Genomic DNA, 25347 nt, shown 5'->3' with positions numbered 1-25347 from the left:
ATTAAAACTCTCCCCATAGGAGTTAAAGGTACACAATAACTCAAATAGCAAACTGAAGTGCTCCAATTGTTCTGAATGAGTTCCCACAACTGCTTGCTAATAGACATTCAAATAAGAGCTGACTGGACTTAAAGCCCCTCTCAAATCTAGAGGCCGCTAAATCTCCTCCTACAGTATTTAGTGTGCACCAGTAGGCTATAATGAAGATGTGACTAAGATTGCATTTTCAAAGAAATAACACTTAGTCCCTATTCAAGCCCAGAGAAGTTGAGAATGGAAACCACAGACCCAGCTTCCATCTCACCCACAACCCCAATGTTTGAGACAGCAGCATTAGATAATAGTTCTTTAATAATATAGGTTATTTTTCTAGATGGGTAGTGCTAATTACCTGATAGATCAAATCAGGCTACATAAATTTCATATTAATTTAGAGTGTTGCTGAAAATAACAGCAATATTCTAATAGGAAAATATAGTCAATAGAACTGACTTGATGCAAGTCCTGTTTCATCTTTCCTTAGGTTTAGTACTTATTTTAATAGTATTGAATTTTTAGTATATTTTGCACATAAACTTTATTCAGGACAATAGAATAAATTACTCTAAATTATAATAAAACTAATAAAATTGAAAATCTCCAACAAAACTGAAAACCTCCAACATAACTCATAGCAGCCAATTATGCACATATCTAAAAATATTTGTCAGAAAGCTTACCTGTCTTTGATTAGCTACAATTGGGCAACTTGATTTTTCATCTTTTGCCATGTAACAGAAATGAAGAATTCTCTTACTTTGTGGTAAGAGAAATTACAAACCCAGGACCTGCCAGAAACAGTTAATGGGAAAAACACTACTGGTAGCATCTAGAGCAGGGGTCTTCAAACTTAACAGCTTTAAGACTTATAGACTTCAACTCCCAGAATTCCTCCTCCAGTCATGTTAGCTCAGGAATTCTGGGAGTTGAAGTCCACAAGTGTTTAACTTACCAGGTTTGAAGACCCTTGATCTAGACTAGAGACTAAATCTAAGAAAGAACAAGACAACCAAAGGAAGATCAGGAGGCAAGGCAACAGCACTGTTAAGGCAAAATATTTTGTTTCTGAAGGAGAGATACAAAGCTCTGTGTGTGTGTGAGAGAGAGGGGGGGGGATGAGGGAGAGAAAGAAAGGAAAGAAAGAGACTGGTCCAAAATCATCCATTGAGTTTCCATGAGTGAGAAAGCAGTCTTTCTTCTCGCTCCATAACTACTGCTCCATGTTGGTTTTGGTACCAATGCAAAGATGTTTGTTCCTGCTGCAGCGATTTGTTTTGCGAATGGCTACTGTGCTGTGCAGACAGTATATAGGTAATGGGAATTGAGTTAGTTAAGTTAGAATTGGAACCTGTCCCCTTAAACAGCCACTAATAGGATATAGTACTTTTCACTGCCTGCTCTTTCTGCATTTCATTTTCCTTTGACCTCATTAATTAGAAACTTATAAGATACATAAAAGATGTATAAGATTTCGTGCAAAAGCGTAGACAACCAAGTCTCTGTTAAGGGAGACTTTACATTCCCCCCCCACTTAAAACTCGCTCTAAAACGAACGGGACCGACGCCTTGTGTTAGCCAGTCCCAAAAAAGGTCTCAAAAGGGAGCGGGGATTTGGAACTCATCGCATCACCCAGCTTTTTCAAAAATGTTAACCAGAGGCCGTTACCGTCACAACCTACCACGTGACCCCGCATTGGATTCTGAAGCCGCTCGCGGCAGCCAAACGACCCCGCCGCCTCGCCTCTCTCCTTCCCTCTCTCTCCCCCCCACCCCAACTTTCCAACTCCCGTTTCCAAAGAGATGCTGTACTTTTCGGAGGCGCAGCTTCATCCCGCCAAAGCACGCATGCTTCCGTCTCTGTCCGCGCATGCTCCGTAGCAAGACGGAGGCGGCAACCGCTGTAATCGGGAGAAAAAAAAAACACTCAAAGGGTGCCGCCATATTGCGGATCTGTCAGCGGACGCGGCGCTGCCGCAAATCTAGCAAGCCCCCCTGAGGGAAACAGCTCGCCGCCGCGGCCCTCGGAGCGTCTCCGCAGCGCTACCGGGCAAGCTGCGCAATCGTCGTCTCCGGTCCGGTTGTTGTTCCCCCTCAGGTCGACTCCAAGTCAGTTGTCCGAGACCCTTCGGGAGCAAAGCATCCGACGAGAGCTGGCCGCCCCCGGCGCCTTAGTTCGGCAGGTGAGGAGGGCGAGTCAGGCGGGGAGAGAAGTTGCGCGCTCGTGTTTATCGTGGCGACCACTAGGCCGCTCTTCGCCTTGTCCTCTCCCACCGGTATCCCTAAAAGCCTCGCAATCTGGAGCTCTCCAAAAGTGGCGAACGAGGGCTGTCCTCACACCAGCTGGCTTGGGGGAGCTGAAGTCCACAATCCGCTCTGGGGCAGGCAGCTTCCCGCCATGCAGGTCGCAGTGGGATGTATAAAAAACGGTGCTCGCTGTCTCCGGTGATTTATAAAGATCAGCGAGCGTCACTTTTCCTTTGCCCACCGCGATTTCTCCCCCTCTTTACCTGACAGCTAAGCATATTCCAGCGCTTCCTTTCGCCGGATTTCCCACCCCCGCTTTCCCTTCCCCTCATTTTCCCTTCAGCCCCTCAGATTAAAAAAAAAGGGGGTGTGTGTGGAGTTAATCCGTTCGCTGCAGATTTTGCATCACTTATCTATAAAGTTAACTATAATAAGGTACGGATATTCAAATCATAGGTTTCCCTTCGCTGTTCTCTTTGCGAATAGATTGGGGTGGGGGAGGGCACCTGAAGTTACAAGAAATGGTCTAAAAATAAATCCTGTAAGGCGGGTTTAGATAGAGTAAGTGCCCTGAGACAAAGCAGGTTTTGCTCCTAAAAGAAGAGCTTCTGATTCTTAATCGTATAGGTGCTTACTTGCAAGTATGTATTCGCTAATACGTCTAGTAAAGGCAGCAATTCTAGATAACTCTGTTCGGAAGCAGATTGCATTAAGATTTGCTTCTGAGTAAAATACTCAAGGAGTGAAGGTGCAAGATTTCTAGCACTGACAAAGTTTCTATACAAAAAAAAGATATTGGGATATGCAGTATCTACATCAAGCAATTTTATCTGTGTTTCCAAGGAAGATCTAGATATTGTTTAGATACTCTTTTCTTTTTTTCATGCTGCTAGTAAAATCATAAGCGGTTAATGAAAAAGAAAAGGGGGCTAAAACGTTTCCCTCATGTACCTTGGTAAATGGGGATGAGTACATTAACATATTAAATGTTTCAGAGTTCAAACATTCGGAGTTTACGGTGCTCTCATTTCAAACTTGAAGGAAATAATTTTTAAATAACACTTTCCATCTTACTAAAAGTATTCTGACATTTTAAAAACAATTCTGAAAGTGTTTTTTTACCTGAAAGAGCCACGTTTTGCATTCAAAAAGGGCCATCTGAACTTAGAACTTTTATGGAATGGTAAGAATGACCTCAGTATATTTGGGGCAATCCATTTTGAACTTGAAACACTTTTAAGTGTTTGAATTTGAAATGTTTCAGTTAAACTGTGTTCCACTCCTGTGGTCAACTCTGCCAAAGCTATACTCAGTTTCCTGTCATTCACTATATTAGGAGGCAGGGAGAAGTCTAGAAGATCTGCTAACAAGAATATTGGAGAGAGAAATGTTTCTCCAGATTCTAATTGACTTTTTTTTCCTTATTTGGTTTTACTGGATTCAGTTATTTAAATCCAGCAATAAAATGATAAAGAGTTCTAAATTTTAAAGTAAAGGGATAGGTTTTCACTGATCAGTTGTGTTCAGCTCTAGAGGATGGTGCTTACCTCTTTTTCCTAGCCAAGGAAACTAGCATTGTCAAGATGTTTCTGTGGTCATGTGGCCAGCATGATTATACATATACAGAATACTGGTACCTTTCCAGTGACGTGGTATCTATTTATCTACTTGCATTTGCATGCTTTTGAACTGCTAAATTGTCAGGAGCCGGGGCATGAACAGGAACTTACCCTGTCACACAGTGCTTGTTCTCAAATGCCAACCTTCTGGTTGACAAGCCTAGTGTCTTAACCGCTAGGCCACCATGCTCCTAATTTTTATTCCACAGTAAAATCTTAATTTTACCCAACAATAAAACATCAGAAGAATCAAGTCAGGTGTCCTAATTATATAACAGATAGACACAGATGTGAAAACTTTTATAGTTTTGCAAAACTCTACATTTACAAAATTTTAGTGCTTCATTTAGTTTGGCAATGAGTGTCCACTTGCCGGTTCATGATAAAACCAGAAAAAAATAGTTTAATAGAAATAGCCTTATATGAAACTGTTCCAAAGTGATGGTCTGTTGTGGAAAACAAACAGTATTTTATTAATACCTGGTTTTAATATATTCAATTACATAATGAGTATAGACTGCTTGAAAATTTTTGTTGTAATACTTCTTGTTCAAGTCTCATTGACCTAAGTGTAATATAGACAACTTTCATATATAATTGTAGTATTATTATTTTTTTGAGGAGCCTCTGTGGTGCTGTGGTTAGAGTGCAGTACTGCAAGCTACTTCTGCAAACAGCTGCCTACAATTTGGCAGTTCACACCCCACCAGGCTCAAGGTTGACTCAGCCTTCCATCCTTCTGAGGTGGGTAAAATGAGGACCCAAATTGTTGGGGGCAATATGCTGACTCTGTAAACTGCTTAGAGAGGGCTGTAAAGCACTATAAAGTGGTATACAAGTCTAAGTGCTATTTGTATTTTAAGTCCATAATTCTTTTGTGCTTTAAGAACACTGCACCTGCAGTGGATGACAATATAGTCTGAATTAAATGACACGTGAAATGCATTTTAAAATATATTTCTCCTTCATTTTTAGTAAAATAGTAGGAGGGGGGCTTTAGGGTATGAAGACCGGGTTTAAACTTCCTCTTGTGTTCCCATAAAAAATATTACTTCCCATATATTTTATTTCTTTGAGGGAAAGTGGGCAGGAGTGAAGATAGCAACTTCAAGAGTGGTTTTTTTTTTGAGGGGTGGACTTTACCACAGGAGCAATTACTTTTTCCAATGGCTGTTACTAAACATATTGCACAAGCTTTTTTCTTTGAAAATGTGACATAATAAATGTAACAATAGCATTTTGTGGTGTCTGAGAGAAGTGACTTACTAATTTCTGTTTATATGGTTTATTATGATGCTGGAAAATGTGTGTGCTTTTCACATCTAAAAGATTGGTGTAGGTGTTTTGGAATTTGAAACTCTCAACCTTGTTTATAATTGACACTGAGGAATCCAAAACATTTTTCTAATTATGACTTACAAGATACTAGTTTCAAGGAGAGTTGGGAATAAAATATAATGATTAACATATACTGGAAAATAATATAAGTGCTACTCCACATCTGGAAAATGACAATATATATTTAAAAATATCTTAATGCTTTTGGTAAACTTAATGTGACAGATAAAAGTAAAAATGATGATCAAATGATTCTTTTTCATATATACACTGCTCAAAAAAAATAAAGGGAACACTTAAACAACACAATGTAACTCCAAGTGAATCACACTTCTGTGAAATCAAACTGTCCACTTAGGTAACAACACTGATTGACAATCAATTTCACAAGCTGTTGTGCAAATGGAATAGACAACAGGTGGAAAGCATAGGCAGTTAGCAAGACATCCCCAATAAAGGAGTGGTTCTTCAGGTGGTGACCACAGACCACTTCTCAGTTCCTATGCTTTCTGGCTGATGGTTTGGTCACTTTTGAATGGTGGCGGTGCTTTCACTCTAGTGGTAGCATGAGACGGAGTCTACAACCCAAACAAGTGGCTCAGGAAGTGCAGCTCATCCAGGATGGCATATCAATGCAAGCTGTGGCAAGAAGGTTTGCTGTGTCTGTCAGCGTAGTGTCCAGAGCATGGAGGCGCGACCAGGAGACAGGCCAGTACCTCAGAAAACATGGAGGAGGCCGTAGGAGGGCAACAACCCAGCATCAGGATCACTACCTCCGCCTTTGTGCAAGGAGGGACAGGAGGAACACTGCCAGAGCCCTGCAAAATGACCTCTAGCGGGCCACAAATGTGCATGTGGCTGTTCGAATGGTCAGAAACAGACTCCATGAGGGTGGTATGAGGGCCCGACGTCCATGGGTGAGGGTTGTGCTTACAGCCCAACACCGTGCAGGACGTTTGGCATTTGCCAGAGAACACCGAGATTGGCAAATTCGCCACTGGTGCCCTGTGCTCTTTACAGATGAAAGCAGGTTCACACTGAGCACATGTGACAGACGTGACAGGGTCTGGAGACGCCGTGGAGAACATTCTGCTGCCTGCAACATCCTCCAGCATGACTGGTTTGGCAGTGGGTCAGTAATGGTGTGGGGTGGCATTTCTTTAGGGGGCCGCACAACCCTCCATGTGCTCGCCAGAGGTAGCCTGACTGCCATTAAGTACTGAGATGAGATCCTCAGACCCCTTGTGAGACCATATGCCGGTGTGGTTGGCCCTGGGTTCCTCCTAATGCACGACGATGCTAGTCCTCATGTGGCTGGAGTGTGTCAGCAAGACGAAGGCATTGATGCTATGGACTGGCCCGCCCGTTCCCCAGACCTGAATCCAATTGAGCACATCTGGGATATCATGTCTCACTCCATCCACCAATGCCACATTGCACCACAGACTGTCTAGGAGTTGGGGGATGCTTTAGTCCAGGTGTGGGAGGAGATCCCTCAGGAGACCATCCGCCACCTCATCAGGAGCATGCCCAGGCGTTGTAGGGAGGTCATACAGGCACATGGAGGCCACACACACTACTGAGCCTCATTTTGACTTGTTTTAAGGACATTACATCAAAGTTGGATCAGCCTGTAGTATTTTTTTCCACTTTAATTTTGAGTGTAACTCCAAATCCAGACCTCCATGGGTTGCTAAATTTGATTTTCATTGATAATTTTTGTGTGATTTTGTTGTCAGCACATTCAACTACATAAGGAACACAGTATTTAATAAGAATATTTCATTCATTCAGATCTAGGATGTCTTATTTTTGTGTTCCCTTTATTTTTTTGAGCAGTGTATAAATACTGATTTTTAAGATTAAGGCATGTTGCATTTTTAAACTATTTTAATATAAATTCCAAAAGTATAACTAAAAGTTTATGCCATCCAAGTTGTTAAATATATGAGGTAGCTGATCAACAAGTAGCATAACATATATTTTTGACAAAAATGTGGTGGTTAAATAATTTTTTTGATTACAGGTTAAGAATGTTTCCCATGGGTCTTAGAAGTTGGTTGGGGAACAGTAACTTATGAATTCAGCTAAAAACTTGCAAGAAAATACAGGTAGTCCTCGACGTACAATCATAATTGAGACCAAACTTTCTATTGTGAATTTGTAATTGAGTTTTGCCCCATTATATGAACTTTCTTGCTGCAGTTGTTAGTAAATCACTGCAGGTGTTAAGTTAGTGATACAGTTGTTTATCACATGACCCTGGGACAGTGCAACCGTCATAAATATGAATAGTTGCCAAACATCTGAATTTTGATCACGTGATCATGGGGATGCTGCAATGATTGTAAGCATGAAAAATGGTCATAAGCTACTTTTTTCAGTTATGTTTTAATTTTGAGCAGTCATTAAATGAAATGTATATCGAGGACTACCTGTACAAAGGTGTGCATCACACAAAGTTGGTGGGAGAACCATCTTGAGGAGACTGCATAATTGGAAGATGGCTGAGAATTGCGTTAAATAAATAAAATTAAAGCACAGTGCAGCCAAATTAACCTGTAATGTAGGGAGAGAGATTGTGTAATTCACAAATCCCCTGTAGGGAATATTGTACTAGGAGAATCTTCTGTATATTTTTAAAGCATGTCTATGCACAGCTCTGCATCTTTCCATAATACAGAAATTGATTTTTGTAGAGTAATTACAACTTCAGTGGCAAGCAGTACAATTATATTTTTGTTATAATTGCTTAATTTATTAAAGCTGCTTTATGACAACAGGTATTGCAAATTGGTTGTACAAAGAAGGGGAAAGTTATAAATTAAATATTTACCTATATTTTTAAGGGTTGATTATTATAAACAATATAGTGGAGATTTTGTCCACTAATTTATTTTTTATATTTTTTATAAGTTTTTTAATATATTCTACTTGCTACTATTTAATACTGTAATGTCATATTGAGCAATAATTACATAACTTCGTAATTATATTTTCTTGAAACATTCTTTTAAACAAAAAGATAATAAGACTAAACAAAATAAAATGAGACAGAGCCCTGTTTATAAACTTTTTAAAAGAAAAAATGTATATAATATACTCACTGTGTATGCTATATACTAAATAAAGTTTTAACTGTTACAGTAAAACTAGTTACCTTTCTAATGACTAAATTGACACACTGTAAATGAATATATATATTCACTAAATAAAAATGTTCAACCAATTAGGACAGAAAGTAATTTTCGCAAAAAGTAAAAGTAATTCTTCTATTTCCAAAGATGTGCTTTCCATAAGTGGACCTCAACTCTTAAATTAATTTGATCAAATGACAAATCTTACATTTGTATGTAAATTAAGTTAAACTTTAAAATGATTTTATTGTAAAGATATATCTTACAGTCTTTCATTCATTTTTCATTCACTATTTAATGCTAATTCTATGCAATTTCCTTGCCACTAGTAGGTTTGGAGGATTGATAATATTATAAGCTTGCTACTCTTAGCAGAAATTAACATACATGAAGAAAGATAAAATCACAATTGGTTCTCAACAAATCCTTAGTGTATAGTTTAACTATGTAACGTTGGAGCAATGACTACTGTAACAACATTCTTAGTAATATAGCAGATTTAATAAATATTATTGAGGAATACTTAATGGATATGATGCTAACTAATCTTACTTCCATGTTTTGGTTTGTTCATATAACTTGTAATCTAGCTAAGATCTGTGTAGAAACAGGTGCTAGAAATAGAAAGAATAGCTTTTTAAAAAATTCTTTGGGAATAACAAGGTAGCTGGCTTTAGATTTACTTTGTTCTATGTGTTCTAAATAAATTCTAAACTGATTTATGTTTAAAATATCTTGGATTTTTTTGATGGCTGTTCTTTTAAGTATTTATTAGGACTTCTTCAGATTTAGTTGAATCCACTAATCTTACATTAGCAATTAACTATGGAGCAAAAATATATGATCAAAATGTAATTGCAAGGTCCAGCTTTTTATAATTAAAACTTCTAATTCAAAAAGTACTACATTATGAAATTTGTCACATTGCTTTACAGCTTATTCTTCCATTAAAACATAGGAACTAGATGAAGAATAGCATACACGTATATTCTTTTACTCAGGTGAACTACTGCAGTTTGGAAAATTTCTGTATGAATATTTCACAATAGATTGATATAATAAAAGCTATATATAATTATTTTGTTTTAGCAGAAGAAAAGACCAGAGTGAGTAAGAAAAAGAGAAGAAAAGGAAAATGCCGAAACCAGTAAGTAATCCATATGGAATCTTATTAGTATTTGATAGGCTTTTAGTTCTTATAATCCCTATGTTATCCCTAAGGATCACAGTTTACAAAATGAAGGAGTATCTACTATTTCAGTATACTAGTGTATCTATTCTTCCCTTGATCCCAAATAATAGTGGTAAAGCAGCTAAAATAAAACAGAATAGAGTTTTCTGTATGTTTAGTGCTGTTTCCTTTTCCTCCTCCTCCTCCTCAAAAAGGCTATTTCTGTGTTGGAATGTGCACCGAGAAAGGCAGTAGAGGGAGTTTGGCAGCACAGAGCTTTCCGTATATTCTAAAGAAAAGCACAAAATAAGAGCCTGCAGTCCCGAGCTAGATGTGGGAGGGTAAGAGGTTTAGGATAGCCACACTCTAAAATTTCTCAGGATCTATCTATTAGGGTAGAGAATTATAAATTTAGTTTGGTAAGATTTTGTCCATTAGGTATAAGGATCGGACTTGATTAAATTTCACCGTTATCTTTGGACTTGGGCCTGACAAATTTCTGAATATTGGGGGGATTTTTCTGAAAGCATTTAATACAGGTAGTTTTTTCTTAAAATCTGCTTAACAACTGTTCAAATTTGCAACAGTGCTGAAAAAGTAGCCTTGTGACAGTCTTTGAACCTATGACTGTCTCAACGTCCCTGCAATCACATAATTGCCATTGAATGCTTTGCAGCAGCCAACAGGCTTTATGACTGTCACAGCGTCCTGCAGTCACATGATCGCTATTTGCAAGCTTCAAAGTCAGATTCTGGCAAAGTCAATTGAGACACTGGCAGTAAGTTGCTAGTTATGGTCCAGTGATGTCACACTGTTAACAATTATGGGTGATTTCCTTAATGACTGATCTAAATCTGCCATAGTTACTTGGTGCTAAGTTGCCTAACATTTTTGGCAGTCCCATTTTTGGTTGGTAAGTGAGTGTTTCTATGTCTATGTGGGGGAACAGTAGTAAGCAGAGTTGAGACCTTGTCCTTCCTCAGGTAGTGATTTTGGAGTATGAAACTGTTTGGTTTTACAATCCCCAGCAGTCTTCAGCAAGAATAAAAATATGGATTCTTGTTTGGAAACTTGATTAATTGAAATATGTTGAGGTTTTTCTATGGAATGGGAATCAAATTTTCTTTAGATAAATTTCAGTTTTCTTTATATGTTTTAAAACTTAATGAAAAACAGAATCCTAACTCTCCCATTCTTAGGATGATTTTTTCCCCTCTGTTGCACTGATTGTGGTAGAATTTGGAGTTTAGTTGAGGGGAGGAATAAAAATATTTCTGTCTATAGGCAAGTAGCAATAAACATACCAGTACCACTCTGATCAGCTTCTTGTGTCATTTCTCTGTTCAACTACTTCCTTCCCATTAGCAACCCAAGGCTAGCCAGCCTTTTTACTTTTCCCCTCAACAAAAATCCAGATTCTACCACAGATTTGGGTTTTCTATTTTTTTGTATTACTTGTATTTATCCTTCAAAATATTATGTCTGTTTTGAAGAACTAATCACTATTGTGAATTATTCAGTTATCTGTAGCTTCATTTTCTGTATTTAAAAAGACAATAACACTGTTGCTTAGATAGATAATTCAATTAGAAATAAAGAAGTTATGTGGCAGGAAAAAGACGGTCCTATTTTGTTTATCCTGTTTGAATACAAATACTGTACAAAAATAATAAACTAGAATATAGAATTGGTAATAACAATATATTTTGCTGATAAAATCTAATATTTATGCATGGCTCTATACAGAATTTTGTTTTTTGCTTTAAAAATATATTTAGAGCAAGATTTTTAGCATTTTAAGAAGGCATTAGAATTTGCATCTTTCATGAGCCTGATGGATATGCAGCTGCATACTTGTCTCCTTACAGCCTGTATATAATGCGTGGTTTGCTGATTCAGAGGGTTAACTTTCATCTTCAGTATAATTTATCATTAGAGCGTTATCATCATTAGCCATTATGTTACATAAATAGTCCTTGACTTAAAACTACAACTGTAAGTTGTTGTGATCTTAAGTCAAGGTACTATGGGACCAGACTCCATTTTTTTACTGTTTTTTATGGCAATTATTAAGCAAATCACATGGAGGTAAGTCTGAATTCACTCTCCCAAATTGAATTCACTCTCCCAAACTGGCAAAAAAAATCACAAATTGTGGCTGTAGGCTGCTGTAACTGGTCATAAATGTGAGTTGGTTGCAAAGTGCCAAAATGACACGTGACTATGGGAGTTGTTCTGACATTCTATGATTGGTAGAAATGCTTTACAGGCCATCTGAGGCTATTGTAGGTTTGAACAGTTGTTAAATAACTAGTTGTAATCCAAGGACTACCTGTGATACATTTTTAAATGTTTGATTTAATTTTGCTCTGTGCCAGTGCACATACATAGGCATATAGAAAAATCAGTGGATTATAGTACATACTTTAATCTTCTTATGAAAAACTCACAACTGTATTGTCATTTCTCCCATGATCACATTTGGAGACTAGAGGCCAAGTCATGGATTTTGTAATAAATTAATTTAACAAACATCATTGAAAGAAAATTTTTCATATTGTCTCTCTTACCCGCATAATCAATTATTGTCTCAGAATGTATCCTTGGATTTGAAAAATCCTTCTGAATAGTATACAATATGAGAATCATGTACAGGGGCTACTGACATATATAATTTTTTTGATTATTTTGGAGGAATATTTTTTTCTCAGCAGCCTCTATTATATTCCTCATTGATGCCTCTCAGTATATTTCAAGGTGTGCCACAGTGCCTTGAGGTAGTAAGTGGGAAAATTTCTGCAAATTTCCATAAGTTACATTGAGATTCAAGGCAAAGAGTGTTTTGTATTGACTTGCAAGGCAGGTGCAATGATTCAGCTATTAATTATATTATTCCCAAACTTGGTTGTTAGAATGTTATCTTAATTACTGTTTAGAGGCTCTTACAATCTTATTTAAATAACAAATTATAGCAATGTGTACCGAACAATGTGTAGGAACTCCAACCACTGGAACAAAACAATTTGGAAAACACATACATACATACATACAAGAAAACAATTTATTTTAAGTAAATTATTTTATTTTATTTATTTATTTATTTATTTATTTTTGTCAATTGCTTACAAGATAATAGGTATAAGTAAAAACATAGTTGTGAATACATGGATACATATAAGAAAAATAAAAAAAATAAAAGAAACAATAGGACAAGGACGGTAGGCATGTTGGTGCGCTTATGCACACCCCCTACAGACCTCTTAGGAAAGGGGTGAGGTCAATAGTAGACAGTCTAAGGTTAAAGTTTTGGGGGTTTGGGAAAGAAACCACAGAGTCAGGTAGAGTATTCCTGACCACTCTGTTGCTGAAGTCGTATTTCCTGCAATCAAGTATGGTGCGATTAACCTTGAGTTTATATCTATTGTTTGCTCTTGTGTTGTTAAGGTTGAAGCTGAAGTATTCATTGACAGGTAGGACATTGCAATGTATGATTTTATACTCTATACTTAGATCGGACCAAAGGCGGCATAGTTCTAGGTTTTCTAGGTCTAGAATTTCAAGTCTGGTGGCATAAGGTATTCTGCAACGAGTAGAGGAGTGGAGAACTCTTCTTGTGAAATATTTCTGGACTTTCTCAACTGTGTTAATATCAGATACGTAATGCGGGTTCCAGACTGATGAGCTATATTCGAATATTGCTCTAGCAAATGTTTTGTATGCTTTAGTTATTAGTATAATATTACCAGAGAAAAAGCTATGTAAGATTAGGTTAACAACTCTTAACACCTTTTTGGCTATGTAGTTACAGTGGGCTCTAGCACTTAGGTCATTAGAGATGAGTACTCCAAGATCCTTGATAGAGTTTGGATCATCAACAAGGTCTTGACTATTCAGCCTGTATTTTATTTTCTGATTATTTTTTTTGCCAATATGTAGGACAGAGCATTTATTTGTTGAGATTTGAAGTTGCCATTTGTTTGACCATTCTGATACATAGTCAAGGTCTTTTTGAAGGGTAGCAGTATTGTCTGTGGTGTTGAATAGCTTTACATCATCAGCGAAGAGAATGCAGTTGCTCTTGATATGTAGAGTATGAAAAGAGTTGGTCCTAGAACACTGCCTTGGGGGACACCACTGTTGACAGGTACAGAATTTGATAGGATGCTCCCAATTTTGACCATTTGTTGTCTGTTTGACAGGAATGCTTCTATCCAGTTATGCAGGTGTCCAGAGATACTGTAAGATTTTGGTTTTAGGAGTAGGTTGTCGTGTACCACTGAATCAAAGGCTTTACAGAAGTCTATGTAGATTGCGTCTATTGTTTTGCCCTGATCGAGTTGTGTAGTCCATATGTTTTTGCAGTGTAAGAGTTGCAGATTACATGATAGTTTTTTCCTAAAACCAAATTGTTTATAAGACAAAAGGTTGTTTGTTTCTAAGTGGAGGATGATGGATTGGTTAATAATTGATTCCATGACTTTACAGGTGACGCAGCGTAAAGAGATTGGTCTGTAATTTTCAACTAGGCTGGGGTCTCCCTTTTTGAAGACGGGGATGACCATGGCTTGTGACCATAGTTTTGGCAAGGAACTGGTCCTGAAAGATTTTTCAAAGATTATGCTTAGAGGTTTGGCTATGGCAGTGGATAGCTTTTTTAAGAAGTAGGCACATATTCCGTCCGGTCCAATAGATAGAGATGGTTTTAGATTGCGTAGTGCTTTTTCAACATTGTCTTCTGTAAAATCGATATGTATTAGATCATTGTAGTTGTCTGTGGTTCGGCTAGGAAATACTGGGCATGATCCATTGCTGTTTACAAATACTGAACCAAAGAATGTGTTAAAGAGGTTGGCTTTAATAGTGTCATCGTTGCAGTCTTTACCATTAGGTCCTTTCAGGGGTGGGATGGACTTTGAGTCTTTTAGTTTGTTGTTTACAAAATTATATGTGAAGATCCTTCATCTTGCAGTGGATTGATTTTTCTTGGACTTATTAGGATTGGTAAAATTAACATTTTCAAACTATGTTATAGGTCAGGGGTGGGCAAACTTGGCTGCCTGCCTTCCACGCTGGCAAAGGGAGAGTTTGGGGCATCCGGGTGCGGATGCGCGCCGCCTCTCCATCCCTGGAGAGCATTGAGCCGGGCGGCTGGCGGCAGCTTCAGCGCTTGCCGGGCGGTTTCTCCCGTATTCAGGACCGGTGCGGTGGTATCTGACGTCTGGGGCTCGCGTGTGTGTTTTGGGTCTCCCCTTTTTGCAAGGGAGGTGTGTTACTCGGTTCTCCAGGGCTGACGATCGACCTCTTGCCTTTACGCCAAAGGGAGTGGGGGGTTGGGGGTGGGGAATGGTCTTGCCGTGGCTGGCTGGGGAGCGTGTTTGCAGGGCTGCTCGGGAGGAGATCTGGGGTGCCCGGCTCCCAAGGTACCCTAGTTATTTCTTGTGTACATGTTTGTGTGTGTGTAGTGACAGCTCTGATGATGTCATATGCCACTACGACCTCCGTTCTCTGCAAGTTCGTTTTGTCCCTTCCGTAAAGAATCTTTCGCTGTCAATCTGGACCGTTGGAGAGAATTGCGCTCGGATTTCCACAATTCCCACCCTTCGTGGACTGGGCTCCGTTTCCAGCCACGAACAGTTTTGCGAGGGTGTCCGCTTGACCATGCTAACCGTGAAAACGTGCAGGGTTTACGCGGGTACTTACTTGGGAGAAAACCTCTCTTGATCGCTGTTCAAGGTAGGGTCTGACTGACTGACAGGGGTGGATTTTGCGGTTTCTGCATTGATACCCCCAGCCTTTTCAAAGCATCTCAACTACAGTGCCCATGATCCCCATCAAGAAGAGTTTGGGATAATGGGATAAAATCTTATAGGACTTATAAGAAAAAGGATCTTTTTTCTGTTTATGTTTGATATGTACTGTTAACAAATGCAGTTTTTATATCTATCGTATCTTGTGCTGACCCGCCCGTCTGTCAAATTTTAAAAGTCAATGAGGCCCCCAAGCCAAAAAGTTTGCCCACCCCTGTTATAGGTGATGATTTCAGTTTTATTTGGCATTTATAGAGTTAAGATTTGTTACTATGGTAGTTTTTATAAGAGGATTTGTCACAAGCTTGCTGACAAATACAGCATGTTACAGTTCTGAGTACAAATATCAGTCATTAGAAAGAGTTATTCTGAAAGTAGAATCCTCCAGCTGAAGGGTTTTCCATTCAGTATTAGCGTTCAGTCATTTACTTACTGAATTTATTCAAAAAGATGAGTTCTTTCTTTCTACCTTCTCTCCTCCTGGTAAGGGGAGGGTTGACTTACAAGATGAAAAAGAGAGGGAGAGAGAGACTCCATTGCATCCTACTGGATGTGGATGCCAAAGGAAAAATAATGATACAGGCAGTAAACTGACTGAATAAAGCAACCGTCTTGAACATAATTTATCTGGGACTAAGAGCTCTGTGGAACATGCTATGGAATAAATTGCATCCTTTTTTGTGTGTGCAACTCAGCTGAAAGCTGTTTATCAACATATACCCTTTTTGGAAACAGAAGGAAATAGTACCCCAAAGATTCCACACACACTCCCCCCCCATAGTTTCTATCTCTTTTTACAATAAGTATGCTGAGGTAAATAGATATGGCAAGAGCCTATACACATTTAGCTGGTAGTAAGACTCATTGAGTATAGTGGGACTTTCTACAGGGGGAACATTTTTGTATCTTGTTCCCTCCCCCTTTTGATCATATATGCATATTCAAGAGATTAGTCCAGGGGTGGGCAAACTACGGCCCGCGGGCCACATCCGGTCCGTTGGTCATTTTAATACGACCTGCCTCTGAAAAAAAAATTCCCCTCTGGAAAAAAAAATCGGGGCCAGCCAAAAGAGACCCCGCGCCGCGTGCCAAAAAATCACACACACAACACGGAGCTGGGCAGCCGCTTCCCTGGTGGCGGGGCTGAGGTCGCCGCCCGGGGAACACCCACTGCTTTCCCTCGCCAGGGCCGGGCGGTGGTGTGTTGCCCTGCGCCGCGTGGCCCCCGCCTGGCAGTGCGCTTCTCGGCTGGTCTCCTCCTCCTTGGCCATACAGAACAAACAGGCAGAGAAGGAGGAGACCAGCCGGCTGGTTGGGGGAAGCTTTCTGCGCCGAAACAGGCAGCTACTAATCTCCGACTTTGCTCCACTTCTCCAATGGTCCGGCACCACCCTGTTCTTCTTGTGCTGCGGAAGAGGCGGCTAATGATCTCCAGCTCCGCTCTGCTTCTCAACATCCAGCACCGCCCTGTTCTGTGTCAGGCCCAGCAAGTCCAGCAGCCGGCGCACAGAACAGGGCGGCGCTGGATGTTGGAGAAGCAGAGCGAGCCAGAGATCATTAGCCGCCTCTTCGCAGCACAGAGCCTCCCCAACTGGCCAGCTGCTCTCCTCCTTCTCTGCCTGTTTGTTCTGTATGGCCGAGGAGGAGGAGACCAGCCGGCTGGTTGGGGGAAGCTTTCTGTGCCGAAAGAGGCAGCTACTAATCTCCGGCTTTGCTCTGCTTCTCCAATGGTCCGGCACCACCCTGTTCTATGCGCCGGCTGCTCGGACTTGCTGGGCCTGACACATAGAACAGAGCATGCTGCAGGCATCTCACAACAAACCCCAGGACATGTGGTCACCTGCTGGCTGGCCAGGCCAGGCTGGGCTGGAAGAGGCACGTTCTCCAGGAGAAGGAAGAAAGCGTGCTCCGGGAGGGCGGGTGCCGGGCAGGTGGGTGGATGTTCCGGGACCACTTAAAGGTCAACTTTAAGAGTGCCCCCATGGAAGAAGCCGAGCAAACGTAGTGGCAGCAGGGGTGACGGGGCATGTGTGTCCCTCCATAAGGAGTAAGAAGGGAGGCAGACACCGCACCTCTCAGGAAAAAAGTAGGTGCCAAAGCCCTGGCTGTCACCTGGGAGGGGACCGTGGAGGGACCCATCACATGCCCTTGTTGCCCCCGCCGCCTCTACTTTTGTTCTCGTTCTTGGCTTCTTCCATGGGGGTGCTCTTAAAGTCAATCTTTAAGAGCTGGAAGACATCTTGTTAGATCGCCACCAACTCATCGTTGGGAGAGGTGTAGCCCCTGAATACACGAGAAGTCTTGGGCAAAGTTCTCTGACTTTTAAAACGCATCCATGCGATGTTTGCCTCCCTTCATGCTCCTTGTGCATGCTGGGAGCACCTAACTGGAGCAAAAGAGAGCGAAGTTGACTGCTATGAAATGAGCACCTTGGCTTCCCCTCTTGCTCCTCACAGTTGCCCTGAGCTGGTGCGGTTCTTTACTTGGCTAGCCAGACGCCCGCAGCAGCAACAGGCAGTTCCGCCCGGGCTCCGCTCAGGTGTCCGGCTGGGGCTGTCAGGAGTTGCTACCGCCCGCGCAGCTCCGCGCGGCTCCAGTCCTGCGTTGCCTTGGGAAGGGAAAGGCAAAACCAGGAGCCACTGAGCCTGAGCCTCCGGTGCCGCTGCTGCCGTTGCAAAGCGCCGCCGCGGCTCTTCCTTTTTGCCTTTCCCTTCCCGAGGCAACGCGGACTGGAGCCGCGCGGAGCTGCGCCGGTGGTAGCAACTCCTGACTCAGGGGCCTCCGAGGGGAGGGGAAGGAGGAGAAGAAGGGTGGGGAAGGGTGGGGGGCGATTCCCAAAAATCTTGTGCTGACCTGGCCCGTCTGTCAAATTTTAAAAGTCAATGAAGCCCCCGAGCCAAAAAGTTTGCCCACCCCTGGATTAGTCTGTGAGTAAGCAAAATGTTTGTGTATATATATATTCAAGAGATTAGTCTGTGAGTAAGCAAAATGTTTGTGTATATATATGAAGCTGGAAGAATCAAGTAATTGTACTCATTGAGTGCCTTATTTTTATAAGGATTTAATTAATTAATTAAAATTTGTGTATGTGTATGTACTGCATATGCACACACTTGGGCAAATCTCCAGGACTGGTTTCAGTAGACACTGGCAATAACAATTGAGAAAGTAGAGTAGTAAGGCTTGCATATTTATAACCCCTTTCTGCTATCTATATATATTTATAAGTATACTAAACATACTTATTTTGGAGAGGTTAATTATCTTAACCTCAGCATGATTAAATTCAGCATGATTTTGATAAATATATTTGCACAAAACTTTTAGTTGTGATGAATAAAATATTAATATATAAGAAAAATTCTTCTGATTTTTAATATTCTTTAGGGTTCTTTTTAGTAACAGCAAATTTGTTAGGAGCTGACCATATCTATATTATTTGGGATTATATTAATGTTTAAATTAATATAGTAACATGTTGTATTTATATTACATATTTTTGTTCTCTGCAGATTAATGTAAGGGTTACCACTATGGATGCAGAGCTAGAATTTGCCATTCAGCCGAACACAACAGGGAAACAGCTTTTTGATCAGGTATAAATATTGAGTTTATGTATATCTTCATCTTTTATTAACATTTTACATTTTGTATAAATGATAACATAGTATGTTTTTTACTAAATAATCAATTAACACATCTAAGATTGGTAGCCAGATTTGTGAAGAATCTATAGAATATAGTTTTTACGTTTTAAAAATATAAAGTAAAAAAATACTTTATATTTTTAACTCTAAAAAATGCATACAGCTGTGATGTGATATAAGCAATATTTTTAAACTTCTCATAGGCGAAAAAGATAGCAGTGGTGCAAAGTTAAGTTGTTTAGATCAGGGATCCCCAACCTTTTCGACGCCGCGGCCCGGTTCCGGCGTCAGCTGGCGCCGCGGCCCGGTTCGGCGTCAGCTGGGCGCCGCCATCTTTTGACGAAAAATCACTTCCGGTGACGTCACGGAAGTGATTTTCATCAAAAAAATGGCGGCGCCAGCGCTTCTGGTGAGCTTTTCGGGTAGAAATGGCTTTCTACCGGAAAAGCTCACCACGCTGGCGCCGCCATCTTTTTCGAAAAATTGCTTTTTTACCAAAAAAGATGGCGGCGCCAGCAACCAGCGGCCCGGTAAGGCTTGTTCCGCGGCCCGGTACCGGTCCGCGGACCGGCGGTTGGGGACCCCTGGTTTAGATAGTCCTATGTAGCATTAGAATTCTATTGCAAAACAGGATAATAAAGATAGAAAGATTTGATCTGTAGTTTTACTTGTATTCATTCCAAAAAGGGAAACATCCACTATAATTGTGTAAAGTTCTCCATAAAAAAGGAAACTCTTCAAATAATAACTTCATTCTGATTCATATTCTGGGAAGTTTATTAGAATACCTAGTTGTGCCAGAAATAGAAGCAACATGCTTAGAATGCCAAAGGTTCAGAAACAATAGCAAGAGGAAGCTTCTATTCTTGTCTTATTTGTGGGTTTCTTGTAGATGTATGATTTGTCACTTTGGGAAGCATGAACTGATTTTTGATTTGCTCCATAGGAGTGTGCTGGGGGTGGGAGGAGTGGGGTGCGGTGAGATTAGCATCTCTTCCAATTAAATCAGCTTACTAGTGACCACATGCACAAAATTAGCCTGCAGCACATTATATACTTAACCTCTGTTTTAGCTGCTAGCAGGATGCGCTTAGATTCTGATAACCCAATAAAACAGTTGTCTTACTTCATAAAATTATCCCATATGAGAAGATTTGCTATAGTAAATCTGGTGTGTATTTAAACGAAGTCACAGCTGATGTTATTTAAAGGAAAATGGCTTGGCAGTTTTTTCAATAACAACTGCATTGCTCTGTAACTACCTGACCATCTTTATTTCAGTAGTCTCTTCTTTTTAATTGTAGTTTAAAATGTTTCGAAGTTCTCTTGATAGGCTGATACAGATTGCTGTTTTTCTTGAGGAAATACCTATTTATTTATTGCATTTGTATATCACTAAATCAAGGAAGAACTTCTAACAGTTATTGGCAGCAATAAAACATCCATGGCAAGCTCATTCTTTGATATTAATATGGTTTTCTTTTTTAGGTAGTAAAAACAGTTGGCTTACGAGAAGTCTGGTTTTTTGGATTGCAGTATGTGGACAGCAAAGGCTACTCAACTTGGTTGAAATTAAACAAAAAGGTAATTTTTTACTTTAAAAATGTAAAATATCTTTTATATGTTTGGTGTAGCAAAAGTATCAAAAGTAGAATAGATACATTCTGAAGATTGTGTTGTGAGTCAAGCCAGTGCTGCTACTAGATGGGTGAAATGAATGGGGAAAAAAGTAAACTGTAAAATATGTATGAGTATGTGTGAATCCATTTCTAAGTTTCTTTTTTTATTTCATGTCAATCTAATTTTATAGAAAATAAAATTGATTCATATCTAAATAATATATTTCTCAAAGGCTGTGGCATATTCAGTTATCTGAAAGCATGTATTATGGAATGTCACGGAAAGCGGATCATAAAACTTACAATTTTTAAAAAATTCTTTCTCCCACCCCAACTAATCATGGAAGGATCGGGATGCTTTGGGTTAATATATATCTGATAAATATCCAGCATCTAAGGAGAGCTAAAGTTTCAATGTAGGATAAGTAGAATTGTTGGGCTCATCTGTGTGTTAGAACATAAAGAGGATTCTTTTTATTTTCATATAAGGCAAGCATTCCAACTGATTAAACTTATTAGCTTTCATATTTCTTTGTTGAATGAGACACTGAGAGACAGGCAAGAGAAAATTATTATACTTGCATCCCATGAATCATAAATCATTCCTCCTAGTAGTAAAGGAAGTTGGTAAGTGCTGATCAGATTGTGGCACAATGAGGCTACTGAGAAACAAGAGGATTGTACTGGTATGCCCCAGAAAACCTTAAGAATAACAGAACTATAAAAAGTATGTAGGAGGGAGAAAGTAAGGACGTACTATTGCTAACTTGAAAACATGATTATCTGGATTAGAAAAACTAAAACATAATTAAATCAAGGATGGAACATTTTCTAGAACACTGAACAAGAGAATAATATGCCGTAACATTTTTCTGCCAGCATTACTTACTCTTCCTAAGGTAGTCTAAATTGGGCAGTATTAACTACAGATAGCCCTTGACTTATGACCATAATTGAGCCCAAAATTTCTGTTGCTAAGCAAGACAGTTGTTACTTTGCCCCATTTTTTGACCTTTCTTGCCACAGTTGTTAAGTGAATCACTGCAGTTATTAAGTTAGAACCATGATTGTTAAGAAAGTTGCCATGAATCTGGCCATTGACTTTATTTGTCAGAAGATCACAAAAAAGGTCACAAAAAGTGACCAGATGACCCTGAGGTACTGCATAAATATAAACCAGTTGCCAAACATCTGAATTTTGATCAAAGTCACAGCTGATAATAGCATGGGATGCTGCAACAGTCATAAGTGTGAAAAATGGTCATGTCACTTTTTCAGTGCTGTCACTAAACAAATATAGTTTCCATCGGATGAGCTGGAAAAATATAGCTATATCTCCAGTGGTTAATGCAAGATTGATTTATTGAAATCAAATGTATAGCCAATCTGTACTATATATAAATCGGCTTTCAGAGTTGAGTTTCTTTAATAAATGTTGGAGAATTCCATCACTTATTGTGGTCTTCTAATATGTTTTTGAAATATACATTCTGAAGGGTCTCATGCTTCCCTAATTATTTAAGTCTCTGTGTAAATCACACATCCTTCAATGCTGTACTTTTTAGATTAAATTGCAAAACATGATAAGTGGTGATAAATTACTTTTCCCAATATTTTAATGTTTTCATCATCCTTTGAAATTTTATATTATAACATATATTTATATTTTATAAGTTATGTATTTCATTTTAGGTAACACAGCAAGATGTAAGGAAAGAAAATCCATTTCAGTTCAAATTCAGGGCAAAGTTTTTTCCTGAGGACGTTTCTGAAGAATTGATTCAAGAAATAACTCAGAGACTCTTTTTTCTGCAAATCAAAGAAGCCATTTTGAATGATGAAATCTATTGTCCACCTGAAACTGCAGTTCTGCTGGCTTCTTATGCTGTTCAAGCAAAATATACTGATTACAATAAGGAAATACATAAACTAGGATATTTGGCCAATGACAGACTTCTTCCCCAGCGGTAAGAAATTTCTGACTAAATCAAAATTCAATTGGATCTAGAATATCTGTTTGATAATATGGCTTAAGTAAATGTACACTATGAACAATGTAGTACATAATGTGATTTGAATTTGTGATTAAGCCAGTGTTATTAAATATGTATCTTCTCATTGTTAAAGTAAAATGGGTGCATGTATAATAAATTGCTTGGGGATAATTAGAAGTCAAATATGGAAAAGCAAGGATACCTGGAAACCAAATGTAGGTTAGACCGGTCTATTGGGTTCCCCATAGCTATCTATGGTTGTGAAAGTTCAAACTTAAAAAACAAATCAGGAGGAAAATTGACTCATTTGTGTTGTGTGTGCTGTTGGAGAAGGCTGCTGTGTATTCCTTGGACAGCAAAGATGACCAATAAGCAGGTACTAGAGCATATAATACCAGATATGTCATGAGAAGGCAAAATTACGAAACTCTGTCTCACTTATTTTGACCATGTCATGGGGGGAATTCACTGGAGAAAGCAATTATGTTAGGAGGAGTTGGCGGTAAAAAGAAACCAGGCTATTAAAGAACACAGTGGCTGGACATCATCAAAGCTGGCATCATCCAGAGCATAGCACTCAAAAAATTAGTATAAGATTAGAAAATGTGAAGAGACCTGGTCCATAGAATCACCAAGAGCTGGACATGATTGAATAGATAATATAATCATCAGATAATTATTAAATTGCATTCATCTCTTTCTTTGTTTGAATATACAATATTTAACAGTATAAAAGAAAAAGAAAATGTATGATTTTACTTTATATTTTATTTATAGACAGTTTAAATGCTGTAGTACAAATAATATCAAGCCAAAATGAGCTAGGAGCAATTTTCTAATGCTTTCTGTTTTCACAGCTAAATATTATTTGGGTTTTAGGTTGTTGTTTTTTTAATTTAAAATGATGCATGATATAAGATAAAACATAGTCAATTTCATTGGTGGTGGATGCTTCTGAAATCTCTTTATTACAGTTGTGCCATTAAATTGCATTTCTAAAGTTGAATAAGATATCACGGATGATTAGAGAACCGTTTTTGGCCAATTATGCTGCTATCTCCCTTCATTCAAAGAATTGCTTAATTCTGCTATTTGTTTAAAGTAAAGAATTTTTATTTGGATTGTCTTTAATCAAACCCTGATTGCTGTGAACTTAGTGGAAAGTATAGATCCATGATGGTGAACCCATGGCACACGTGCCACAGGTGGCACGCAGAGCCATTTGTGCTGGCACACGAGCCGTAGGCAAACCTACTTCACTGCGCATGCGCGTGCCTCACAGCTGATTTTTGGCTGGTTTGAGGCCTTTTTTTGGCCTCCCAGAGGCTTGAAAAAAGCCTCTGCAGGCCGAATAGGCCCGTTTGTCACTTCTTGTTAATACCAGAAGTGACAAAATGGGCCTATTCGGCCTGCAGAGGCTTTTCAAGCCTCTGGGAGGCCAAAAAAGGCCTCAAACCAGCCAAAAATCAGCTGTGAGGCACAATGCAAGTAAGGGGGGGCGGGGGGATTGCATGAGCATGCGTAGGGGCGTGGGGGGTGCACATTGCCTTCTGGGTTCTGGCACGAGCACCAACACACACACAGTTTTTGCACAGGAGCCCAAAAAGGTTAGCCACCACTGGTATATGTCTTTCTGATCTAGGAGATTGGGATTTCTGGAAATTTAACAAGCTACTTGATATTTTCCTGGTATACTGGACTATATCTTCTCCATATTATGCTACTGCATATAGTGGAGAAGTCCAATCTAGAATAGTAGGGAGATTGTGTTTGCTGTCTTTCCTATCCTTTTGCAAACAGGCAAGTTTCTTTATGAGAGGGGCAGCCTTACAAATATTTGAAATAAAAATAAATGCATTTTATTTTGATAGTGTTTTGGAACAACATAAACTGACAAAAGAGCAGTGGGAAGAAAGAATACAAAATTGGCATGAAGAACACAGAGGGATGTTAAGGTAATTTCCATATTACTTTTGTATATCTTTTGAAAATTAATTTCCTTTGGTTTAATAGTAATTTTTCTTCTACAAAATCTCTGTTACTTTTGAGTGTGTATGTGAATAGGTTATCCAGAGAGCTATGTAATCTACTCCAGTATACAATATTTAATTTTTAATAAGTGTTCCTGTTTATATTAAGTCAGCATATTCTTACATTTTCAATCTGGCAATAATTAACCTTGACCACATCATCTTTGGGACTGGTCCTTACTGAAATAATTAGAACTTATTTCCTACTAAAGTTGCATGGAATTTGGTAAATACAATACTCAAGTATTTTTCATCTATTGAGAGTAAAGGATCGTAATAGAAACTAATATTTGCAGGCCTATGATTATTATGTTTTATATGGTTTTAAATTATGCTATTTTTTATTGTCAGGGAAGATTCTATGATGGAATACCTCAAAATTGCGCAAGATTTGGAAATGTATGGAGTCAACTATTTTGAAATTAAAAACAAAAAAGGAACTGAGTTATGGCTTGGTGTTGATGCTTTGGGTTTGAATATTTATGAACATGATGACAAGTAAGTAGCATAATACTATTCTGTTGATCCTGTAGTACATCTTCAAGTATTACATTTTAAATAACTTTCTAATACATTTTAAAAATATGCCCCATGAGAATACTGTAGTAAACAATACTTCTGACAGAAGTAGACTTCTGTCTATTACAGAAGGCAGGATGGAGCAGAGAAATCTAATATGGAAAAATCCTTTTGTTTTAACAG

At 39.0% G+C, this 25347-nt stretch overlaps 1 protein-coding gene across 2 annotated transcripts in view; it reads left to right on the top strand.

Moving 5' to 3' along the window:
- The first annotated feature begins 1718 nt into the window (after nucleotides 1-1718).
- The window catches only part of RDX (radixin), a 34531-nt gene continuing 10902 nt past the window's right edge, over nucleotides 1719-25347 (top strand). Inside the window, exons 1-7 of one of the 2 annotated variants that reach the window (XM_026675101.2) lie at nucleotides 1719-2219; nucleotides 9467-9524; nucleotides 18868-18951; nucleotides 20491-20586; nucleotides 22314-22588; nucleotides 24487-24570; nucleotides 24997-25143. In XM_026675101.2, coding sequence (XP_026530886.1) covers nucleotides 9513-9524; nucleotides 18868-18951; nucleotides 20491-20586; nucleotides 22314-22588; nucleotides 24487-24570; nucleotides 24997-25143 — 698 coding nt within the window. In that variant the 5' untranslated portion in view covers nucleotides 1719-2219; nucleotides 9467-9512. The remainder of the gene's footprint in view (nucleotides 2220-9466; nucleotides 9525-18867; nucleotides 18952-20490; nucleotides 20587-22313; nucleotides 22589-24486; nucleotides 24571-24996; nucleotides 25144-25347) is intronic. The other variant, XM_026675102.2, reaches the window with a different exon arrangement.

This window comes from Notechis scutatus, chromosome 5 (genome assembly GCF_049901735.1).
Source record: "Notechis scutatus isolate UNSWTSFEM ecotype Mainland chromosome 5, rNotScu1.2, whole genome shotgun sequence".
NCBI classification, from domain to species: Eukaryota; Metazoa; Chordata; class Lepidosauria; order Squamata; family Elapidae; genus Notechis; species Notechis scutatus.
The sequence above is the reverse complement of the archived record's forward strand: the minus strand, read 5'-3'. Positions and strand labels throughout refer to the sequence as shown.